This window comes from Galeopterus variegatus, unplaced genomic scaffold (assembly GCF_000696425.1).
Source record: "Galeopterus variegatus unplaced genomic scaffold, G_variegatus-3.0.2 Scaffold9303, whole genome shotgun sequence".
Classification (NCBI taxonomy): domain Eukaryota; kingdom Metazoa; phylum Chordata; class Mammalia; order Dermoptera; family Cynocephalidae; genus Galeopterus; species Galeopterus variegatus.
The window spans coordinates 46,750-71,032 of record NW_007735414.1 but is presented as its reverse complement, the minus strand read 5'-3'; the positions used below and the strand labels follow the sequence as shown (position 1 = coordinate 71,032).

The 24,283-nt window shown below is 36.9% G+C and overlaps 1 protein-coding gene across 1 annotated transcript in view; it reads right to left on the bottom strand.

Moving 5' to 3' along the window:
* Positions 1-24,283, bottom strand: part of KAT2B (K(lysine) acetyltransferase 2B) — a gene marked incomplete at its 5' end in the record, with an annotated part of 49,832 nt that overhangs the window by 2,867 nt on the left and 22,682 nt on the right. Inside the window, 9 exons of the mRNA XM_008593521.1 lie at positions 2,571-2,655; positions 2,752-2,815; positions 3,069-3,105; positions 4,661-4,775; positions 9,090-9,233; positions 11,760-11,870; positions 18,865-18,991; positions 20,009-20,217; positions 22,672-22,808. Of these exons, the coding sequence (XP_008591743.1) occupies positions 2,571-2,655; positions 2,752-2,815; positions 3,069-3,105; positions 4,661-4,775; positions 9,090-9,233; positions 11,760-11,870; positions 18,865-18,991; positions 20,009-20,217; positions 22,672-22,808 (1,029 nt within the window). The remainder of the gene's footprint in view (positions 1-2,570; positions 2,656-2,751; positions 2,816-3,068; positions 3,106-4,660; positions 4,776-9,089; positions 9,234-11,759; positions 11,871-18,864; positions 18,992-20,008; positions 20,218-22,671; positions 22,809-24,283) is intronic.

The following is a 24,283-nucleotide window of genomic DNA, read 5'->3' as shown; positions in this document are numbered from 1 at the left end:
GAAGGAAGGAAGGAAGGAAGGAAGGAAGGAAGGAAGGAAGGAAGGAAGGAAGGAAGGAAGGAAGGAAGGAAGGAAGAAAAGTAAGGAGGAAAAAGAATGAAACTTGATACAAAGAAGTTTCTCCAAAAGCTTTGAAACTTTTTTTTTTTGGGAGAAAGGGGATAAGAAGAAATGGGGAGAACCTAAAATGGAGCAGAAACAAAGCAAGAACTAAAACAGGTGTTTGGACCTTTCTGAATAACTTTGACCAATTCTAAACCCTTCCTGTCTTTATTTCCTTTCTGTTTTAAAACTGTAGAGAACATCTTTCTTTCCCTAGCCTTCTTGGATTCTTTCAATTGACCAAATAACATGAGTTAAAAAAAAGAAGGTAGGTTGGCCGGTAGCTCAGATGGTTAGAGCATGGTGCTGATAACACCAAGGTCCAGGATTCGGTCCCTATACAGGCCAGCCACCAAAAACAAACAAACAAAAATACAATTTAAAAAAACAAACAAGTAAAAAATACAATTAAAGAAAAAAAAAGAAAACTGACTAAATATTGGTGGTACCAAATATGGAGATACGGTTAAATTATTCTATTTTCATTCTCCTCCCTGCCCCAACGTGGGAATTCTGGACATACAGGAAAACCCTGACTAGCAATCCACAAGTAGTAAGTAGTCATGCTTGGGCCAGACCACTCAGACAATATCCAGTGTGCACCTCCAGAACTGAAATAGGTTAGATCCCCTCCTTATGAGAGAAAGAGTTTTTTTTTAGGACATGAGGGAAAGAGAAGAAACGTTTTTATAAAATCCAGGAAGTCAATAAGAAAAAAATGTAAAATTATTAATTTTTCAGTCTTATCTTCAAATAAATGACCATCTTAAGGGCAAGACTACATATTTTGTTCAGCATCTAAAGGTACCCCAAGAAAAAAATTGTTGCTCCATTAAAGAGCATTATTTATGGTTGTAATTAACTTTGTTTAGCATACATCTCAGCCCATCACTGGCCATGCTCAAAGGGGTCAATTTTCCCCTCACTGGCACTCAGCTATGCATACAGGTGGTATCCACTTGGAGAAGCTCTCACACTTCTCAGGCTGGACCAAGACAGATGGAATTTGCTAGATCTACCACTGCATGTGGACAGGGGCTGAAAGAGAATTATCTCCCCAAACTCAAACATTCCCATGAGGGTTTCACAAAAGAGGTTGAAATGGTCCAGAGGGTGAAGATGCAAAAATAAGTTAACTTAAGGTTGGAAATGGACACAAAGGTCTTTAACATATTTTTCACTTGGTGGAAAATAAGACTTAGTCAACCCTCCCTTTTGGTTTTCTTGTACTAAAATAAATAGTAGCGAGGCAGAGCAAAGAAGGAAAGAAAAGCACATAGATGTATGTTCACTTTAAAAAGTACAGGCTACTTAAATCATTCCTACAACTATATACAAAATTCATGTGAAAATTAACACCACAGAAAACACCTGTAAACAACTCTCAGTTATCAAGGAGCTAATGGATCACTTTCATCCTTCCTTTTCACATTTTACCATTCTTGGCACCTGGAATAGATTACAAGTAGAAAAGGGACATGGGCTGGCCCGGTGGCGCACTGGAGAGTGTGCCGCTTGGGAGCGCGGCGGCACTCCCACCAAGGGTTCGGATCCCATGTGGAGACCGGTTCCCGCTCACTGGCTGAGCGAGGTGCGGGCGCAACACCGAGGGTTGCGATCCTGTTGCCGGTCCCCGGTACGGGCGCGACACCGAGGGTTGTGATCCCGTTACTGGTCAGTAAAAAGGAAAAAAAAAAAAAGAAAGAAAGAAAAGGGACAGAAGACTTTGACTTTCTCCAAAAAACAGCCACACAACTGATGGAAAAGAAAACATTTCAGCTAGTTGTCTATCATCTGCAAAATGCCAAACTGGTTTAATCTGGGGGCTCTCAGTTGATGCAATTAATCATTTTAGCATAGTACAGCAAATTCCACAATTCTACATTTCTGAAGGTATCTTTTTGTTTGTCTTTGGATGTGGGACAAAACTTAAAATGAACAGTATACATAGTGACACTAACTACCCAGCAAGAACATGGAAAATCAAGAACTGGCATTAACTAGAATTTCTCCCTCTGAAAGTACAGCAGTCAAGCAGCTTAATCTAACTTCTTTCGTATTACCTTCAAAAATTCTTAAAAGGAATAGCCATTTATGATAAACAGACTCAACCATATCAAGAGGCAACCTATAAACAAGGTTATATCCCAACTGCCCACTTCATTATCTAGTACTGTCTGCAGTTCCCCACCTGGACTTTCTTCTGCTGCTATTGTTGTTGAGTCCATACGGGTTCTAGAAGACAGCTGCAGAAAGTCTCTAACGAACACAGCCACCCACCTCTCCTTTATCTTTCTGCTCTGACATCACTGCCCCCTGCCCCCATGGGCACATGGAATCCCACCCCCCCTTCTCACACTTGCTACCCTCCAAGAGAGGAGTACAAATCAACCTCCGCAACCATCTGTCCCCCACACCGCCATCCAGAGAATTTTAAATCTATACTTAGAAAACGTTAATGGCATTACCCATGGGGAACCTTATAACTTCATAATATCCTGGAGCTTCTGTTCTCTTCACAGGTTCCATGAAGGGCCAAGCGCTTTGATGGCTCTTGGGTAAAGAAAAAAGTAAGGTATCTAATATGGAAATTCCATGTGGGAAATCATTTCAAAATATTTGCACGAGGCAAATGAAGAGGCCACCCACCTTCACTTGCTGGAGGATGCTCTTGAGCGTGCTGTAGAGCTGGTCAGGGTCTTTGGGCTCTTTGCTTGAAAGGAGAAGAGTAAACGACAAGGAGCAATCATTAGTTTTTCACACTTCTGCCAGCCGATTCTCACAAAAACCTAAAACTGAAACCATTCTTACAAAAACCTAAAAAGGAAACCATTCCAGAATTTTTTATGAAAATTGAAGCCCACACTGTTGCATTAGTGGTTATAATTAATTTGCCCTTTTTCTCTTAGTTGCTAGGAAAGAAAAAAAATCACTTCAATTAACATCCTCTTGCCCATCATACTTACTTTTTCTCTTTTCCATTCGGTTTCCAGCCTGTCTCTCCTATACATCAATGAAATTAAACACTGAATGAGAACTGCTTTTGGTCAAGAGAATAATACAGTCAATACTTATCAAAAGCATAATAAATTACAGCCATGCCTCGGTAAAACTCTATTTGGGGGAAGAGACTGAAATTAACGGCAGTTAGTTACTTCCTTATATAGCTAATAATACGAAACATTTCCAATACTGACAATCCTGCCCTATATGTTACTGTTTTTCAACACAGGAACTCTAACCTTTCAGAAGAAAGCATAAAAAATAAGTCCAATACTTCGGACACATGTACTTTAAACTGTAGGTCGATTTTTTTGCTAATCATCCTGTGAAAAAGTTAAGTTGTTATTTTAGGTCAGAACAAACTCTGTCCTGGTATCTATTTTATTTGGCCAAAACCCTGCTTATAATGCGAAATGGTTTAAAGTAGCAGATAGAAAACAGAGCCTGGTGGCTGATAGATCTGGAGTTGATTTCCTGCTCTCCCCTTGAAAGTTAATTTACCCTAAATAAGTTACGTAACCTCTTGCCTCTTAGTTTATCAATCTACAAAACAGACCTCTAAAAATCAGGTGATGTTATCCCTTTTGAGATTAGTTGATGTGTGTAAAAAAACATAGAAGAATGCCTAGCACAAGTAGGCATTCCATGATATGGTAGCTATTATGCCATTAAAAGGGATAATATAGGAAAGAAGGGTTTCTGTATTTAGCAATAAAGGATCTGCTAGAGGATAGATATAATGAAATGATATATTTTACCCAAACATCTTATTTTTTCTGGAGAATTTTAGTTTGTTTGATTTTGTTTTGTTTATTAAATCTTTAATATACTAGAAGAACCCAGATTTGAACCAAATAAAATTGCCAAATCATATTCAATAGCTTTTGAATTACAAAAACAGCTATGTTATATATGGTTTAACCCAACACAATTCATCTCTAACATACTCACAGAAAAGAATCCTTAAGAAAACTACTGCAAAATATGGAACTTGAAACAATTTTATGATTTCCAACACACATGGCAAAAAACCTGTTTTAGAAGTGTGGGAAAACTGATTTAGCCAAGCACAGATCTCTGCAGGTTGCAACCATGATTGCAATGAGACATGGTACAGACGGCAGGATGTTTGGAGATCAGAATTAGGCTGTTTCAAAATTCTGACAGTTACTGGGTATGTGCCATTTAACGTTAAATGATGTAACCATCCTGAGACTCAATTTCCCCATTTGTAAAATCAGAATTCCCCTACCTTCAAGGTCATATATGGGTAGTTCCTAGCACTGTGTTACAACTGGCATGCTCTTAATAAATGCTGGATATTAATGGCTAAAACAAGGGGGTATCTAAGCTCTCCTTGGTTTGTTTGAGTTGGAAGGTAGAGAAAAGACATAAATGGAAAGCATTTGCCACCTTCCTAAAAGACTAAAAATAACACAAAAGGATTCAGGCAGGACAATAAAGCTTTTCAAATTACTGCACTCTGGAAATTGTTTCAAACACAACTCATGGCATTACCAAAAGATTTTGCTTTTAAAAGGAGGTCTATACATACTAATTCCAGGGATGCTTTCTATAGGAATCTGTCGAACTCCGTCTTTAAAACATGAAAGTCCAGGGTAGACTTTCCGAATCTGGGCCTGTTTTCTTTCTATCAGCTTTTTAATTATCTGTAAAGCACAGGAAGAAAATGTGTTTAGTGAAAGAAGTCTATGGATAGAGTTCAAGTCAGTCAACCTAAGGAAATGTTTTCCTAATAAAAGATAGTCTTTTTAATGAAACAAAATGGGACAAAAGGGTGAATGCTATTTAACAGGTAAGAAATAAAAACATTCTACTATACCATGCCCATTTAGTGACAGTCACACAACCATCTTTGAATGATTTGTCCCTGCCATCCAGAAAAGCCAATATGTTGAGAGCACACACTGCCCCTAGGGCCCACTTGTCATCTTTAACATAAGAGCCAATTATTTTGCCCTGCTTCTCGGAGGAGCCACTGCCAGAATTACAGGAAAGCAGCCCTGAGCATTCACTATGCAGTCAAGCGACAGACCTCTTCACATCACATAACCAGAAACTGTTCCCTTCAGACTGGAAGAGAGATGAACAGGCCACTTGTCATCTTTAACATAAGAGCCAATTATTTTGCCCTGCTTCTCGGAGGAGCCACTGCCGGAATTACAGGAAAGCAGCCCTGAGCATTCACTATGCAGTCAAGCCACAGACCTCTTCACATCACATAACCAGAAACTGTTCCCTTCAGACTGGAAGAGAGATGAACAGGCCTCAGAAAGTCCCAAAATCCTTGAATAGTCATAGCCGAGCTTTAGCTATTATTTAAACTTTTCAAAGCTTGAGCCCCAACCTATGCTGCTTGCATCAAAAAAGCAGCTCTAAAGTATCATCTGCTAAAATAATACAACCATGACCTGAGCCACCAGGGCTGATTCAGGGAATTCTGAGAAACGTTTGTTTTGCTAAATAATTCCTAATGTACTGGGGTAACTATTTCCAAGATAGTTTTCCCTTGGAAAAGAAAAAAACAAAACAGTAGAAGTCACGAACTGAATTCACAAAGGAAAGCAAAAAATTCTAGTTCCTCACTGCATGATTTCAAACACATGGCTGGTAAATCCTGCAGCATGAATATGTTATCCTAATAGTTAAATAAAGAACTTCATAAAATGAACAGGATGGCAAAAGCATAATCTTGAAAAATCTAGATCAGTACTGTCAAATAGAAATATAATGCAAGCCACTCATGTAATTTAAAATTTTCTAGTAGCCATATTTTTTAAAAAGGAAAAAGGAAAAAGGTGAAAATGATTTTAATTATATATTTTATTTAATCCAGTAGATCCAAAGTATCATTGTAATATATAATCAACAGGAAAAAATGATCAGATATTTTACATTCCTTTACCCATACTGTCTTCAGAATCGGAGGATTTTATACTTACAACACTTCTCAATTTTGATTAGCCACGTATCATGTACTCAGTGGCCACATGTGGCTACTGGCCACCACTTTGGAAAGGGCCGAGCAAGATGGAGGCTCTCCCTTCACTTATTTATAACTCCAAGTGTTTTTTAAAATGAATCCCATGTGCAATATCTTCAATGAATACCTTCATAAAATATATTGAGGACTATGTTTCAATTTGAAAAGTTTTCCTCTCATTACCAAGGGGTTCTCAAATGTAATGAACTACCAGGTGGCTTCCACAACCTCATGAAGCATTTGAAGACTGTGGACTCCTGAAAACTGACTGTTAATAAGAATGAAAGGCTTCCTAACCTCTCTGTGCCCACAAGGATCAATTTGGATAAAGGAGACATTTTACTTGTGTTCAAGTGTCTTATCTTCCTCCCTAGAAAATGTCTTTGCTTCAACTCCCCACCACGATCTCAAAATGAATGCCTTCAAATGAAAGTATGTCCTCATCTTCCTCTCCTTAAACCCATGCCTCAGTCCTATGAAATATTGCTGTCAGTTTTACAGCATCCCAAAACAAAATTTGAGGAGGTGTCCCCATCTCTAACACGTCACCAAGTTTTAGCAAGTTTCCTTACAAAAAAGAGTACACTGATTTGCCCTCTGGCTCCTCCAAACCCAGTCCTTTGTAGTCTCACATGTGGATTAAGATCTAAGAATTATCCGCCCTCTACCCCCAGCCTACCTGCACACACCTGCACACACACACACATACACACATACATACACAGGCACATATACACCCAATCCTGCTTGCACATAGCCTATTCACACTTTCTCAAATAGAGCCTTTCATCACCCACATACGCGTGATCCTACCTATTCATATGCCCACGAATCTACTTACATTGGACCCTGAGCCTGTGCTCATGCTGATTCCATTACCAGGCTTTCCAGTTCAAAGCAAATCTCTCATGAAGCCATCTCAGATGACACTAGGCCCCTGCAGATCCCACCCTCCCAACACTCACAAAGTAGTTAACTCTCCACTCTCTGGTCCACCTGTCCAACTGCACTAGTCTTCTCCTTCCATCTCCACTAATGACAACTACAGCTTACTCTGTTCTTATATGCTTTTAGGGGCTAGAAAAGTCCTCAATATATTTACAGTTTGTTTGCTACCACCATTAGTCCCTACTTTCCTCAAGAAGTTTTTCACAGTTGGTTGGAATAAATGATACTTATAACAATTATTTGAATTCTGTGGAAGAAGATAGTATGTGAATCCAAATATGTTATTTTATATGAAAACTTCGGAGCTCTTTTAAAAGAACTAGGTTAACAGCTCCAAACCTCCACGATCCATGCTATGGTCTATGTGAGAGAAGACTGGAGGCAGGGAAGGGGGTAAGTGGGGAGAGAGAAGGGATCCAAGAGGAGAGGAGAAAAAAGAAGGGGGAGTCAACTTCTAAAAAGTTCACTGCTTTGCTAGCCATCTAAAATAGCTCAGTGTTTCTGGCTTTCCTCTTTAGTAAGAAGGGCCAACAGATCATGTACAGTTGAGGTTGCAGACTCTGCCAAGGGAATCCTGCTCCCAGCTGACACCATGGGGGTGAATTGATGCTGCCAAGAGGAGGAACGAGGAAAGGGTAGCTGACAGCACGGTGACGGCTTTAGTTGGCCAGCAGCCTCTAATGCAGAACAATGTGCTGCTGAATCCAGAGCTGCTCATTAAGCCCCAAAGAGAACAATGAGGAAAGCCAGCTCTTCAGAGACAGACAGGGAGAGAGAGGAGCTGCTGTGCTTTATTAACTCTTCCAAGTGCTCTATTTGGAATTCTCTCTTAGGCTGACATCTTTGGCCAAGAAGCAACAAAAGTTGCTTTTTATTTTCTAATTTAGGGGGGAAAAATGCCTTTTGCTCACTTCCACGGGAGGCATAAGAACAAATTTGAGCCACTTTAAGTAAAACGAAAATACTTAATGGATAATTACTATGCACCAGACACTGTGAAAGCAGCTTTATGGCTGTTATGTTGGTAATGCCTGACAAATAACTAAGTACTGGGATTAAAGACATTAGTAGAAACCATTAAACAAAGATGGACTTAAGACAGATGTCTTCTTCAGTTATCTGTGATAGAACCATGCACTAGAATGGATAACAGAAGCATCAAGTGGAAATGATGTGAGATGACACTGGTGCAAACTTCCAGTTCCTGAACTCCAAAAAACTTGGGAGAGCGAGGAGGCGATCCTTGGCTCAACACACAAAGTTTGTTCGTTTAACAAATGGCCTTTGTGTACTTCCCAATCCTCTTTTTAAAGGGTTCTTTTTTTTTTTTCCTGCCTTAGAGTAATTTAAAATTACTGCATAATCAGATCTATCAACCTTTCCCTTTACTGCCTGTCTTTTAGCTCATTTGCATAAAAGATGTCATCTCAACATCAGATAACAAATCACTTAACACCTAGAAATGTGAGCCTTCAGAACCCACCGTGTAAAAGGAGAGATTAATACACACTAAGATAATGTCTATGTAAGATGAATAACTGAAATTCAAATAGGTGAAGCAAACCAGTGCTAGAGAAGTTCAAAGGAAGAGCTGCAGCACGGGCTGAAATGGTTTGATTTGCTTGCGTGTTGGGCAAAGGGGGTGGGCAATGGATGAAGACACCAAACAAGAGGACTAAAGCACTGGTAATAATGGCCTTAGGAGAAGAGTGTGGAGATGAAGGCAAAGAGATAGAACTGGGAAGAATCACTGAGGCCAGAACGTAAAGGTTTTGAAGGAGAAGTTAAAATGTGTCACCAGTACTTTACACATTTTGCATTTTACATCAATTTAACAACTACTGATCTCTTAGCAATGGTGACCTACAGAGGTGACAGATCAAGGATACCTTGAAAAAAGAAATCTAGAAGAACCATAGCTAACTGAGATTATGAAATCCAGTCAACCTGTACACACCAAACCCAGTGAAATGCAGCCCACTCTCACTCAGCTGGCCGGGATGGAAGGAACATGAGTCGACCACCTGCTCACCTCCTTCTGCTTTTTAATGATGACAGAAAATTCTGTATATGGGATTCGTGGATTTAGCTCACATCCCATTAAAGTGGCTCCTTCATAATCCTTGATGTAACCAACATATTTGGTTTTAGGTATTTTAATTTCTTTGGAGAAACCCTGCAAAGGAAATAAATTCATTCATATGAACACTGCAACAAATATTTATCAAATGCGAACAATGTACCAGGCACTGTGCGAGGAACCAAAACATGCTTCTTTCAAGTTCTCATTGTATTATTCTGAATAGGATTCACTTGAAAAATCACACATGAAGTTCAAAAACATCAAAAATCAAATATAAACCAAGACAACATTAAAAAAAAATAACCCCAATGAAACACAAATAATATTAAAAAGTTTAAATGCTTTATAATAAACTAGTAAACAAACAAACAAGTTTGAAACCGAAATGGGTATTAAGGAAAAATTAGGTTTAATTTTGCATTGAATTACCTAATAAACATAACTGATATAAATTGCCCCCAAAGTGGGGAGAGGATCCCCAGGATTCTCAACAAATCAATAACTAACATTGATATCCATCTTGAAAGAAAAGTTTGTAAAAAATGTAGCAGTTACAGGGCCGGCCCGTGGCTCGCTTTGGAGAGTGTGGTGCTGACAACACCAAGTCAAGGGTTAAGATCCCCTTACCAGTCATCTTAAAAAAAAAAAAAAAAGAAGCAATTACAACCTTGCTATTGAGGAACTGAAACCCCTTCCTTGCAGGCAAATAACTTCCAGACCGTCACAATGTGTGGTTATTTCAGTGACATTAATGCTCTGCAATATACTCATTTACATATTTTAAGCTATAATAACAGAGTGATACAGGGTATATATTCAAAATTAAAAATAATATATTTTTAATATAAATATAATCTTCCTTAAAGTGTCTATTTCAGTTAAATTAGTTGGATATCAGAACTATGACCAGCAGTTTCCTGCCTGGCCTTTCAGCAAAAACTTATTTTCCAAGCAATTATTGCCATCATCCTCAAAGAGGACAATTGCCAAGTTATTTAAGAACCATGGCTGAGATTTCGTGCTTTGCAATATAGTTACAGCCTAGAACAGCTGACATTCAAGCTCCCAGCAAAACAATCCCATTGAGTTCTTTTAAGTGAGTTTTATCATAAAGGTCACAAGCACATCCCAAAGAATGTGAAAATAAAGACGAGATTAATTATCTGCCATCAGAGCAAGAAAAGCTTTCTAATCATATATGGACATATTTTTTTTAATGTTAATAGATTTTATGTAGTAAAATCTTTAAAATTCTGTAGATTAATAAAAACTATAAGGAATGTTGAAACAAATATAAACCATTAACATTTATATACAAATAGTTCTCATAAATTGATGTAAAACTAAATATGTTAATAGAAAAAGAGGCAAAATACGATGAATTGGCAATCCAAAAAAAAGAAGAAATACAAAGGGTTGATAAACATGAAAAAATAAGTGAAACCTCATAATGACCAAATAAATTCAAACATACAATTTTTTACCTGGGAAAGGGGTAAAAAGGTTTTTTTTAATAATCAATTATTTTCCTGAGTCCCATTATATATTGCAGATAAGAACAGAAATTGTTACACTGTTTGGCAATATATAACAAAAGCCTTAAAAATGTCTGGAAGCAACTCTACTTCTACACATTTATTCTAAGCACATTACCATCAATGAGGGCAAAACACACACATGCACACATACACACACGCAAGCACATGTACACACATGCACACATGTATACTTACATATAAGAAACACCCAAATATCCAAAGATGTGGTATTGGTTAAATAGTTTTCTATTTATACAACAAAATCCCAGTAAACCATCAAAAATTATATTTAAAAATAATCAGAACATTAAGTGAAAAAGGCACGTAACTAAATTATATACACAGTATGAGCCAATTTTTATAATTATATATACATTCGCACAGAAAAAATATTAGTAAGGTACATATCAAAGCATGAACAGTAAATTTCTCTGGATGGTAGAATTACAAGCAATTTTTCTTCTTTGTGCTTCACTACATTTTCCAAAATTTCTACAATGACTATACATTATTTTTGTGGCCAGAAAAGCAAACGAAAAATGTTTAGGAATTCTAAATTATTATTGAAATAATATGCAGCCAAAGAATAATCTGCAAAGAGCTGAGCTGTAATCTTCTGATAAGAAAGTACAGAGACGGCAGCCAAGCTCCTAGCCTGCCAAGTGCTGCAGAACCAGGATGGTTTGTAGTCCTTTGTAAACTTCAGGACTGCTCTGCTGTCATAAATGGACGGCTTCCAGAGACTGAATCCATTCTTCTCATTTATGCAGAACTCTACCCACCCAGGACTGGGAATTTCTCCTTAGTCTGGGGATACCATATCTTAGAATGTCAGGATGCATTATTATACTTCACTTATAGATGACATTCATTTATTCCCTCAACAAAGTTATTTAGTACTTACAATGTCCCAGAAACACTCTTTAAATCAGTATGAAGCTTATTTCTGGCATAGGCTTACAAAATAAACATGTGTACCTCTAAGTAGAGCATATGGGGGAGGGGGGAACTTATTTGGATGAAGGCCACCTGACTGCACATTAAGAAATGACAGAACAGTGCTGCACAGTGAGAAACCTACCTGTTTCTTGAAGTATCCAATTGCATATTCATCTGCATATGTGAGAAAGTTCAGGATATCGTGTTTTATATGATATTCTTTCAAATGATTCATGAGATGCGTTCCATAGCCCTGTGTGGAAGTTAGTAAACGGACAAATATATTAGGTTCTAGAGGAAAAATTGTCCCATAAGTTCACCAGAAAATGTTGACAAATTTAGAAGTTTGTACTTTGATATATTATACCAACCAGGGCCTTTGCTAAAGGAAATACGATATTAACACCCTTTCTTGCATGTCTACTTTGCAAATGAGCCACAAAACCAAAAAATTGAAAATTGCCAATTTGAGATAAAATCATCATTTGAAAACAAGCTTGGGGTTCTTTGAAAATAAAATACCAAGGCTACAAACTGTTAGTTTAATCCTGAAAGTGTCTGAGTAAATGTTGATTCTGAATTCCTGCTTATCTTTAAATTATTTGAGAATATGAGATGAAAAGAGCCATGTAAATGAAAAGTGCTAATCTTCACTAGAATATTTACTAATCCCAGTGTTTGCTGTATACCACAAATCAGCAACCTTCTAAAGAATCGTACCATCACACACATATGATTCTCAACTTGGTACTATCAGACCCTTACAAGCAAGGTCTGAGAAGCCCAGAATCTCTGATCCAGCCAGCAAACATTAGGAAGTAACTAAAGACAGTGAACAATGTTGAATGAATTAGTAATCAAAATATGAAGAAAAAAAAAAATAGGGAAGTACCAGTGTTCAGTGACATACAGAGCTTAGAGAAAAATCTATAAATTTAATGCGATTGTTTCAGAAGCTCATAAAAAGAAATTAAAGTAAATCCAAGCATCCAGACACAACTATCTTCACACAAATATTCTAGAATTTGGTGACACATTTTTCTGAAGAATTCAAATATGTTCACAGGTATGATCTCATGGAATCATAGTAATTTAAGGGCAGGAGGACTTTTAAAAGTTATTTAGTCTAACTCCCTATCCCATGTGAGGCCAGAAATCTTTTGCCATCTGTCATGAATAGGTAATCTGCTACAATACCTCCAAATGCAGGTGATCACTTGGTCCTGAGACAGACCAATTCATTTTCAACCATTATATGATTGGAAAGTTCTTCCTCATGGTCACCCAAGATCTGGCCCCTTGTTATTTCTACTCATTTCTCCCTTAGTTCTATTTCTAGAGTTACAAAGACTCATTCCTGCTTTTAACAGCTAGCTTTTCAAGCCCTTGAAGTATTTAGTCTTTCACTCATATCCATCCCTACCTCTCAAGTCCAAGCCAAGCATCATCAAGGGACAATCATATGGCATGACTGGAAGACCATTTATCAATCTAATCCTTTTTTTCAAGGCTTTCTCCAACATTATGATGCCTTTCTAAAGCATGTATGTAAGGGCAAAGCATAACAACAATCAGGGGATGGTCTGTCCAGTAAATAGGAGAATAGCATCATCATCTCCCTCTTCTGGAAATAATTCTTCCATCGATGTTACCCTTAAGGCCATTTTAGCTTTTCTCAAACATATCAAATACTGAAACACCATGAGTTGGAATAAAACTTGGATAAAAAGACAAATGAAATACAGGTTGAATAAGCCTTATTTGAAATGCTTGGGACCAGAAGAGTTTCAGATTTCAAATATTTTGGATATTGGAATATTTGCAGGTACGTAACATGTTGGCCATCCTTAATCCAAAAATTTGAAAAAAAAAAAGCTCCTATGAGCATGATGCATCCTTTGAGCATGATGTAGGCACTCAAAAAGTTCCAAATTTTGGAGCATTTTAAAGTTATAGATTAGGTACGCTCAACCTGTATCTCTCTCCTTGAGAAGATGATAGTAAAATGGGGAAGATAAACATATAAACACATAATGACAGTATAGAGCTAAACTGTTCAGTATGGTAGCCACTAGCCTCATGTGGCTATTGAGCAACTGAAATGTGTCCAGTCCAAATTGAAATGTGATAGAAGTACAAAACACACCAGGAAAAAAAAATTCTCATTATTAATATTTTGTACTTATTACATGTTGATATGACAATATTTTGTACTACTAGGTTAAAAAAATCAAAATTAACTTCACTTGTTTCTTTTTACTTTTTTTAATATGGCTACTAAAAATTTTAAAACTATATATGTGACTTGCACCTGAGGCTTGCATTATATTTCTATTGTGTAGCATTGGTACAGTGATGTCTTTGTACTTACTCTAGCGAAAAGGCTCAGAAGATAATTAAAGGGGTGGATAGAAGAAAAAGAAGATGCTTCAATTAGGCCTTAATAGAGCTTATGAAATGAAAAAAACAAGGGATGGAGATCAATTGTAAATCTAACTGTAAAAATAAATAAATAAATAAATACATAAATAAAAATTTAGAAAAGAAAAGAAACAAAAATAAATTAAATGAACAAATGTAAGGTAAAATGAACTTTACAGAAGTAATATAAAAAGATAGGAAAAGTGGGTATATAACCTAGGAGTGCAAAAAGCCTTCTTAAAGAAAACATAAAATGCAAAAGCATGAAAGAAAAGACTGATTATTAAGTAGACTACTTCAAATTTTAACACTTCTTCAAGAGACCATAAGTAATTTAAGATACCATAAACGTAAGACAAATGACAAGTTAGGAGGGTATTGTTGCAACATATGTTACAATCATTTAATATCAAGAATACATAAATATCTTCTATATAATCAATACAAAATAGAGAGAGCCTAAAAGAAAAATTGTCAAACATAGGAACAAGCAATACATATTACCAATAAATATAAAAGTAATAGAAATCAGAGTACTCCATCATAAAATGCAATATTTCACTCAAATGCATGCAAATATTTTTAAGGTTGATGGTGCCCAATGTCAGGAAGGAGTGGAGGAAATGATACTCTCCAATAGCACAGGTGAAAGTATACGTTGGCAAACCAACTGAGAGGGCAATCTGGAAATAAATTTTTAAATTCGGACCAGCCATATTCATTCATACAGCAATTCTGCTTCTCAGTGTCCAGAAAAACATTTCCAAATCGAGTATTGTTGGTGATAGAAAATTACAGGAAATAAACATAGATGTCTTCAATCGGGAAATGATTACATAAATTATGGTGCAACTGCATTATGAAATACTATATAAAAAGAATAAAATAGTTCTATATTAGCATTAATAGAAATTTCTGCAACGATGAAAATATTCTTTATTCATGCTACCCAATATGGTAGCCATTAGTCATATGTGGCTATTGAGTACTCAAGTGACTGAGGAACTGAATTTTAAATTTAATTTAATTGACATAAATATAAATTTAAATAACCATATTTATGCATAAAGTTGAAACATCTCTAAGATACAATGTTAAGTTTTTTAAAAAAAAAAAAGTAAGGCAATACATACAGTATAAATTCCATTTACATAAACAACAACAAAACATAGTCACTCATTCCAACATATATAAATCAATAGAAAAATAGCTGGAAGGATGTATGCCAGGCTGACAATAACGGGATGGTGGAGGGGAGGGGAAATTCCCATTTTGCTTTATCTGAAAATGTATTTGTGTGTGACTTATGTAATTGAAAAATACTCTAAACGAAAAATTTTTAAAAATTGGAGGAAAGGGAAGGGTTGGTTAGTTGGAGAGATGTGCATAAGCATAAGAAAAGTAATGCCTAGAAATTAATAAGAAATGTGTCTTCTGATGAAAGACTTTAACATAGATGTGGTTGATGCAAGAAAGCTAGGATTTTGTTCTATGCACCATCTTTTCAGGAGTTAACAGAACTACAAATTTCCTCCCCTTCACCCACAATCTAATTAATTTTACTCGAGAACAGCGATGATGGTTCCTTTGGTAAATAGCTTCTCAAAACTTACATAAGATATTTCTCATCAGGGTCCACTAATTTGTCATCTCTTCAGAGAAATTTTCCAGATTCCAAGTTGCTTGTGAGCATGGATTGTGTATATTTAACTCGAACCTCCTCTGTATCTAGCACTGTGACTGGCAGGAGTGTAGCTTAAATATCTCCTCGGTTAGAGAAGCGCTGGCAACATAAAGCTATTACAAGCAAATGTTTAGATTTTAACCTCAGAACTATTTCCTTGTTTGCACACCTTTATTCTTAACTGCCACCAAAAAGATTCTTTTCCAAATTCATGTGATAACCTCAGTGTTTACTTAAATATTCATTATGGTAAACAAGTATTAGCTATGTAATTTTAAAGTTGCACAAATATCAAATCCAAATAGTTTTTAGATGACAAGATACAGTATTCTAAAACCAGGTGAGCCCATACCAGCCAGCCACCAAAATAAATAAATAAATAAAACCAGGCGAGGAGCTTCAAGTAAATTCTCACATGTTACTCTCTTGCATGTGCTTTGAGCAAGATAAACTCAAACACAACTATTAAAGCATTTACATAAATTTGTACATACGCTTGATTCTCCAAAATGCCACCAAAATAAATAAATAAATAAAACCAGGCGAGGAGCTTCAAGTAAATTCTCACATGTTATTCTCTTGCATGTGCTTTGAGCAAGATAAACTCAAACACAACTATTAAAGCATTTACATAAATTTGTACATACGCTTGATTCTCCAAAATGACCAGATACAAATTTTAAAGTACTATTTCACCAAGATTTTTTAAATAGTAAATAAACATTGAAAACCTTTACTTGTGAATTTGTTGTTCCCAGCAATAGGTGCTACTGCCACTGGGACCCATCTAGTTTAATTCCTGTTGTCCAGTGCTGATGAGCTGGCGAAGCTCAGTTATATTTATCTTAGACTACAAGCACCCAGGCAGTGCTACGTTTCAGGAGTTGTTCATCAATCATTAACTAATGACACAGGACAGTGAAAAGACCAGGAAATTAATGGAAGAACCATTTCTCCAATTTCTATTTCTACTAAATGGCAGATTAACATTATAACACACACACACGCACACACACGCACACACGCACACACAACTTCCATCAAACTCATCTATTCTGTTTAGTTCTGAAAGACTAATCATTTTCTAAAAACTACAGTTTCAAGTCACTTACAAGAAGTGATTTTTTTTCTAGTTCTTTCTACTGAGTTTGTGATGTTTGGCCACCTTCTTTCAAGTCTCCAGAAAATTACATGGTTTGGGAAAAAAAATAAATTGCCCTTCTGGGAAGTATGAAGACAAAATATCCAATTCATATTAAATAACTTCAGATTCCCTCTGGTATCCCTAAAAGTGTCCAAGTCAACCTTAACCAACCTTTCCAAACAAGGCATTTTGTGTAGCTATCTTTGAAACAAAAATTATGCAATCTTTTTCTGAAATTACAAACCAAGCACATATTTTCCAGGTGTTCTCCCTATGAAAAGTCAAACAAAATTTTCCTTTAAGTAAGGTCCTATACTCTGGACACTGGCAAACATCTGAACGTTTCTCACTTTGGCTAGGGGGGAAAAGAAAGATAAACACAGCAACAGCACCATCTAAAGACATATTGTCAGAATTCCTTGAAAAAGAGCCAGAGATTGGTTTCAAGCAAATTTGGATCTTCACCTTCCCCAGTCAGAATGATGAACACAAGACTGCTGAATTGCACTTGCCCTCTGCTGCCTATAGTGCGAGAAGTGAAAGACAAAAAGCTCCACTTGTGCTTTGTGAGAATAAATACATCACAGCATCTACAACTGGCACTATGACCAGAGAGTAAGTTATTAATGAAAGCAAAGCAACACAGCATTGGCTGTAGCCCTCAAGCGGAGAATGATTCCTTCTAGTGACTTAGTTTTGGTTTTTATAAATGCCATTGCTGCTTTGAAGCTGAAGAAGTCAACATTGTCCTTAGACCTGCACAATACAGGAGCTACAGGCCACATGTGCCTTTTGAGCACTTGAGATGCGGCTAGTCCAAATTGAGATGTGCTGTAAGTGTAAAATGCACACTTCATGTCAAAGGCTCAGTACAAAACAGAGGTCTCAATAATCCTTCGTGACATTGAATACCTGTTATAATTGCAATACGTCGGATATAATAGGTAAAATAAAGTAAATTTTAAAAATTTATCTCACCTGTTTCCACTTGCTTTTTTTTTTTAATGTAGCTGCTACAAATTTAAAAGCACATGTTTGTAGATGACATTATATTTCTATTGAATGACATTGCGTTAGGGCTTTCCAATTATTTTTCTCAGCAGCCATCTAATCCTGAGCTGCTTACCTTTCCACTACCTACCATATTTTTGCATGATATTTTTAGGACCCCCAAAATATTAGATGAATAATTTTCTAAGGACACATTTTCTGGTTCCCTTTTTCTAAGAGCAGCAGAGTAGAACATGACAAAGTCTAGATGACAGCTCTTTCTGCCAGCTGGGAGTTTAGTTTCTTCCAACCAGGCTGTGATACCAACTGACATACCAATAAAACAGAGCCACAGTTCCCAGGGAGGAGGGGACCTATGCCAAGGACAATTCGGAAAGTATATTAGTAACTTGGGGGGGGGGAACCCAAACAAAAAACTGTAACACATTCCAAGCCCTACATGAATACTTCTAAAAATTATTTATAAATTTTTCATGACTTCCCTTAGAGAATTTCTTTAGGCCTTGTCCCTAAAGGGTCATAAGAAATCTTTCTGATGTGTAAGGTGCCTAATCTACATCAACCATATCCTTTCTGGTGGTTCAGTGTAGCAGGTGTGTGTGTGTGTGTGTGTGTGTGTGTGTGTAAATTAGCAGTGAGCACTGAGATTTATTTTCAAACATCCCTTCATTTGCTATAGACTACACCTGAGTTGCATAGTGGGTTGTAAGGTGTCCCTGTACCTTGTCCCAAGCTCCAACAAAGCCTTGGCACAACCCTACTTGTTGGTACATGGAACCATTTACTCTCCTCACACATGTACACATACACTTGCATGAGAGGACTCTTCTTAGAAAGTCCTGAACTCCACTTTGAACCTTCTCTGTACATGGCACAGAGAGATCTTCTAAGCTCTGCAGCTTTAGTGAGAAGCCCCACATTCTGCTTTTCTTCTGAGACCTTGGGTTACCCTTATGCTTTTCTTCTGAGACCTTGGGTTACCCTTACCTTGACTTGCTCATTTGATGTTACAGCACAGAAAACAATCTCTGTGAATCCTTGGGATGGGAACATACGGAAACAGATACCACCAATAACACGGCCATCTTTAATTAGAGCGAGGGTTTTGTGCTTCCTGAAAGAATAAGATTATGTCAAAGTTTTACCTATTCATCACATAAATACACTTCATTACATAAATACACTTTTGGGGGTGTTCCTTACTAAGCAACTAAGAATGAGGGGGTATGTCTTGAGTTTCATGGAAACTTCCTTTCTCTAGCCACTATCTTGCTAGATTATACTTTTACCTGGACTTTTTAGAGCAAGCTTTGCCTGCACAAATCTCCATCAGGGCTCCCATCAGAACAAAATACTAGTCACCTAAGAAATGTCTAAGGCTTACACACATGGAGAACAGAGTATGTGTGGAGGTGCTCTGGAAGTGGTATACTCAATGCCAAAGGTCCCACAGATGGCAGTCAGGGCAAAGTCATGGTCAAACGTGGCATTCCCTAAAGAATTTAGTCTTACTCAAAAACATTACAGAAACATTATAGAAAAGAATACAAAATCCATATGTACAATTTGCCAAACCCTACATTATGGAATTCTCTCAGACCATCTGTCTAATGTGTCACTCTGAATTTTCACATGCATGAATCACAGTTTACATATGCTATTGGGCTATATATGTTAAAATACATTCAATTAAAGAAGTTTAGGGGGTTTTTTTTGTTTTTCATTTGTGTTTTTTTTTAATGGACTTTCAAAGTTAATCTGTCTTATATCCCTGGGCAACCATAGTACCGAGTTAAGATACCAAAACCAAGAATGTTTTGACTATGAAAAAAGTGAGACATCTTCTTAGTGTTTATATGCTCTCATCACTATAATACATAAAGCACAAGATAGTCAGCAACAACTTAAAGTATAAAGTGTCATTATTATTAACAAGAAAATTTATAAATTGTTGAAAAACTAAGCTTACTGCTTTTAGACATGAAAATTAGCTTGATGTAGTTTTGCATCCTCAGCAGGACAGGAGGTAGCAAGATTCAGTGGGTGGCTATGGCTGATTTTCACTCTCTGAACAGTTCCCCTTTCATTTAAAAAGGAAATAAGGAAGAAGAAAGAGTACAGCCCCACTTACGGGTCAAAGACGAGCCGTGTGATATACTCTTTTGGCATTCGAGGCAGCTGATGGGAGAACACGTTCTGTAGGCCGACCAGCCACATCAGGATCTTCTTGTTTGGTTTCTGGTTCAGAGAATTGCCAACCACGTGAAATTCAATTACACCCCTGCGCTCTTCCAGCCTTGCCGCCTCATCCCTGGCCGAATGCGCTGACAGAAAATTGGTCTGGGATGCAGGAGACAGAAAAAAATTACACAGAGCTATTCTCTTAAGACAGTGAGGATGAGACACATCAAAGTTTCTCTTCTTTGTTCTAATAAGATACACATTTGTGGATTTTCAGGGTCCTAAACACATGCATATGTGCACACGTACACACACGCGCACACACATGTTATGAAGACAAAACAGAAAAGGTAGGTAAAGCATTTTGAAAAATCGGAGTATCATACATGTACATGAATGATATTTGGTGTAGCTTAGGGGTCAGAAAACTTTTCTGTAAAGAGCCAAATAGAAAATATATTAGACACTGTGAGCCATAAGGTCTCTTTCACAAATATTCAACTTCTGTAAATGTAGCCACAGTGCAAATGTAGCCAATAGACATTATGTTAAGTGGATGCAGTAGTATTTCAATAAACTTTGTTTTAATAAAAACAGCAGACCAGATTTGGCCAATGGGCTGTAGTTTGGCAATCTGTGGTTTAGAGGAACCCTATCTAACTGAGCTTTAAAAGACCCTTGGGATAACAGAACCCACATTGTCATTACAGTCCCAATAATGGCAGTCACATTTATATTTTTAGCACCTCTTTTTGGAGGACAGTTTTCTTCCCAATCATTCACAGCTCATGGTACAACCTTGTCCCGGGACTTTATGCTCCCATCCTTTTTTATCCACCCAGTGGGGTATGTAGGCAAATATTCAAAAAAGAGCTCTCCATGGAAGAAAAGCTCTGACTGGTAGCACTTGCTCACTTTATTGGTCTACAGCTGGCTGTCCAGGTGACCAGGTGCCACTGTGGTCAATTTCAAGCCAGCAACATATTTAATAACCACCTCACAAAATTCCTGAAAAATTAACAATTCTTTTGTGCATGCCAGTACAAGCCAGCTCCAGCACACTACTAAAACCACCCAACACATTTTGATATCAGTGAATACATATTCTAAAGCTGAAAAACCTAAGCTAGGCTAATCTTTGAAGGTACTAAATCTTTTGGAGAAAAAACAGGTATACAAAGGTACTATAGTCTTGAATCCCCACAGACTGGATATCTGGAAGAAGATGGAAAGAACAATTTTATGATGAGATCTGTTACAACACTGCAGTTCTCTGAATTATCCTCAATATCATAAAATAAATACCTAAGGAAATATGACAAATTAAAAATTGATACTTAACCTAGCAGAACCACACTAAAAAAATTTTTTTAAGATATTTATAAAATAATCTCCAAGACATTTGTTTCTGGAAGCTGTCAGAAATGTCTTAAACCATCCTGCACCAAAAATGCTTTACTTGAATCTAATCATTACTAAACAAACAAAAAATAAATTTTAAAAATAATAATAATCACTAGTAAACAATCAGACAAATCCAAATAGAGGGATGCTATGCAACACTAGTGACCAAGACTCTTCAACAATGGCAGTGTTGCAAAAGATCAAAAAAAGGGCTAGGGGCTGGTCGGTTAGCTCACTTGGTTAGAGTATGGTGCTGATAACACCAAGGTCAAGGGTTCAGATCCCTGTACTGACCAGCCCCCCGCAAAAAGGACTGGGGAATTGTTTTATATTAAAGGAGACTAAAGAGATGAGAACATAAGAATTAAATGGAATCACACTCTCTAACTGATCCTTCAACAACAGCAACAAATACTATAAAGGAAGTAATTTGGATATATGGGGGATTTGGATATGGATTATATATTAGGTAAAGGGTCAGACAGCAAACTTTTCAGTAAAGAGTCAAATAATAAATATTTTATGCTTTGTGAGCCACACATCCCCTGACTGAAATATTCACATCTGCTGTTGTATTGCAAAGGCAGCGATAGACAATATGTTTCAATAAAACTTCATTTCCAAAAATAGCCAGTGGGCAAGATTTGGCTTGCGAATTGTAGTTTGTTGACCCTGCATTAGAAAATATTGTAACCATGCTAAATTTTCTAAGAGTGATAACTGCATTGTGGTTATGCAAGAGAACAGCCTTATTCTTATGAGATACATGAAAAAATTGTTAGGACTGAAGTGTTTTGCCATCCATTTTTAACTCAGGAATGGTTCCAAACGGTTCACAGGAGAGAGAGACACATGAAAAAGATGTGGCATAATGTTAACAACTGCTAAGTCTAAATGAAGAGTCGATGGATTTTTATCACAGAATTTTTGAAACATTCGTGAGGGTTTGAAATTTTTCAAGATAAAAAGTTGGGGTGAGGAGATGTTTTCAACTGCGTGAGATTATTACTCTGTGGCCCTGCGATGTGATATTTATCTGGGGCAATCACCTCTTGATCAGCTGTTCCTGCCCTCCCAACAATGACTACAGGTTAAATGCAAACCAGGGTAGCATTACATGCTCACTCTCAGCATTACTACCCCCATCTCCAGACTGGCCAGGAGAGCAAAGGGGTCTACCAGATGGCTGCCCAGGTTTATCCTGCTGACCTCTGGTCCAAGCATCACTGCAGGGTCCGTGATGGTAGACATGACCTCATTGATTAATTCCATTGGAATATCCCCCATAACTCGGGGTTTCTTGGCCTCTTCTAGAACATGAGAATCATTCATTTTCCTCTTTTCTCCTATGATGATCAAAATAAAAGGCAAACGATGAGAAGTTTTAAACACAAAACAGATAATACATGCCAACTAATCCAACTAATTTTCTAAGAGCACAGATGGATATGGAGATGAACTCTCCCTTTGCCAGGGGAAGGGGTGCAGTAGAAGTGGGAAAGGGAAGGCAGGAGGTCACAGTAACTGCCAACCCCAGATCACTTGGAATATTTTCTATTTTCTGTGGTAATTTTTCAACTTAATACAAGAGCTATGAAGACACATGTTTCTTCATTTGCAAATGCAAGGGGTAATTCTAGTTATTGCTAGTTAGTAATCTCTAATACATTCCATTTGTCATCACAGAACAGGGTCCATATGATACCAAAATGTCAAAATTTTTTGATACTTGCTTTATAGCCTAAAACAAGACCAAATTTTTGGTAAATGTGCAGTGGCTTCTTGGAAATAATGTGTATTTTCCAGTTTTTAGGACTAATGATCTCTATACGTCCATTGACTCAAGCTTTTTGATCATGTTTTTATAGCTTCTAGATCTTTACTGATATTTTTGTCCAGTTGATCTATTAATTACTCAGAGATGTTTGTTCAAACCTTCAACTATTGATTTATTACTCTTTTTAGTTATGTGAATCTCCCCCATATATACATATATACACATAGGTTATGTATATGTATGTGTATGCATAAATATTATATATAATGTGTCTATATATTATATATTTAAAATATACTACTGAATTTTTTAATCTTTAATAAGCAATTTAAATAGTAAATTTAGTTTTTTCATTATAAAATGACTCACTTTACCTCTCACAATGCTTTTTTGCTATAAAATGATGCCTCACAAAATAAGCAGGGTCACTAGCCCACGAATAAGATGCAATCTCAACATGCCACGATGCTGGCAAAGGCCTTGCAAAGGCAAAAAGAACTTTCTTCCACTTTATCCATGAGATTATGTGGTGGGTTTTTTTTTTTTTTTTTTTTTTTTTTCTTTCTACTCTCATGTTTGGTTTTTCCTGTTTATCCCTGTTATGACATGTATTTATTTTTACAATTAACATTTTTTACATTTCTAGACAATCGAATCTGATTTATTCCTCACGTGTGAGTTCCATTGAGCATATTTCCATATAGCATTTTCACTAGCTTTAGTTGAAAAGGAGCACAGCAATATAAAGTATCTCATCTAAAGAAGATGATTCCATACATATTACACATTACCTACTAAATGGCCTCTGTTGGGGATCCAAACCCTTGACCTTGGTGTTAACCAGCACCACACTCTCCCAAGTGAGCTAACTGGCCAGCTCAAGTTCTTATTTTTATAACTCTTTTTTTGTTGTTGTTTTTGAAGATAAGTGAGAATATTTTCAGACATTTGACCAACAAATCTTCAAATTCCATGACTCCCTGAGAGTAATGCTGCAAACTATTTAATAGCTGAGGTTTGTACCTCAAATGCCCCAAACCTGAT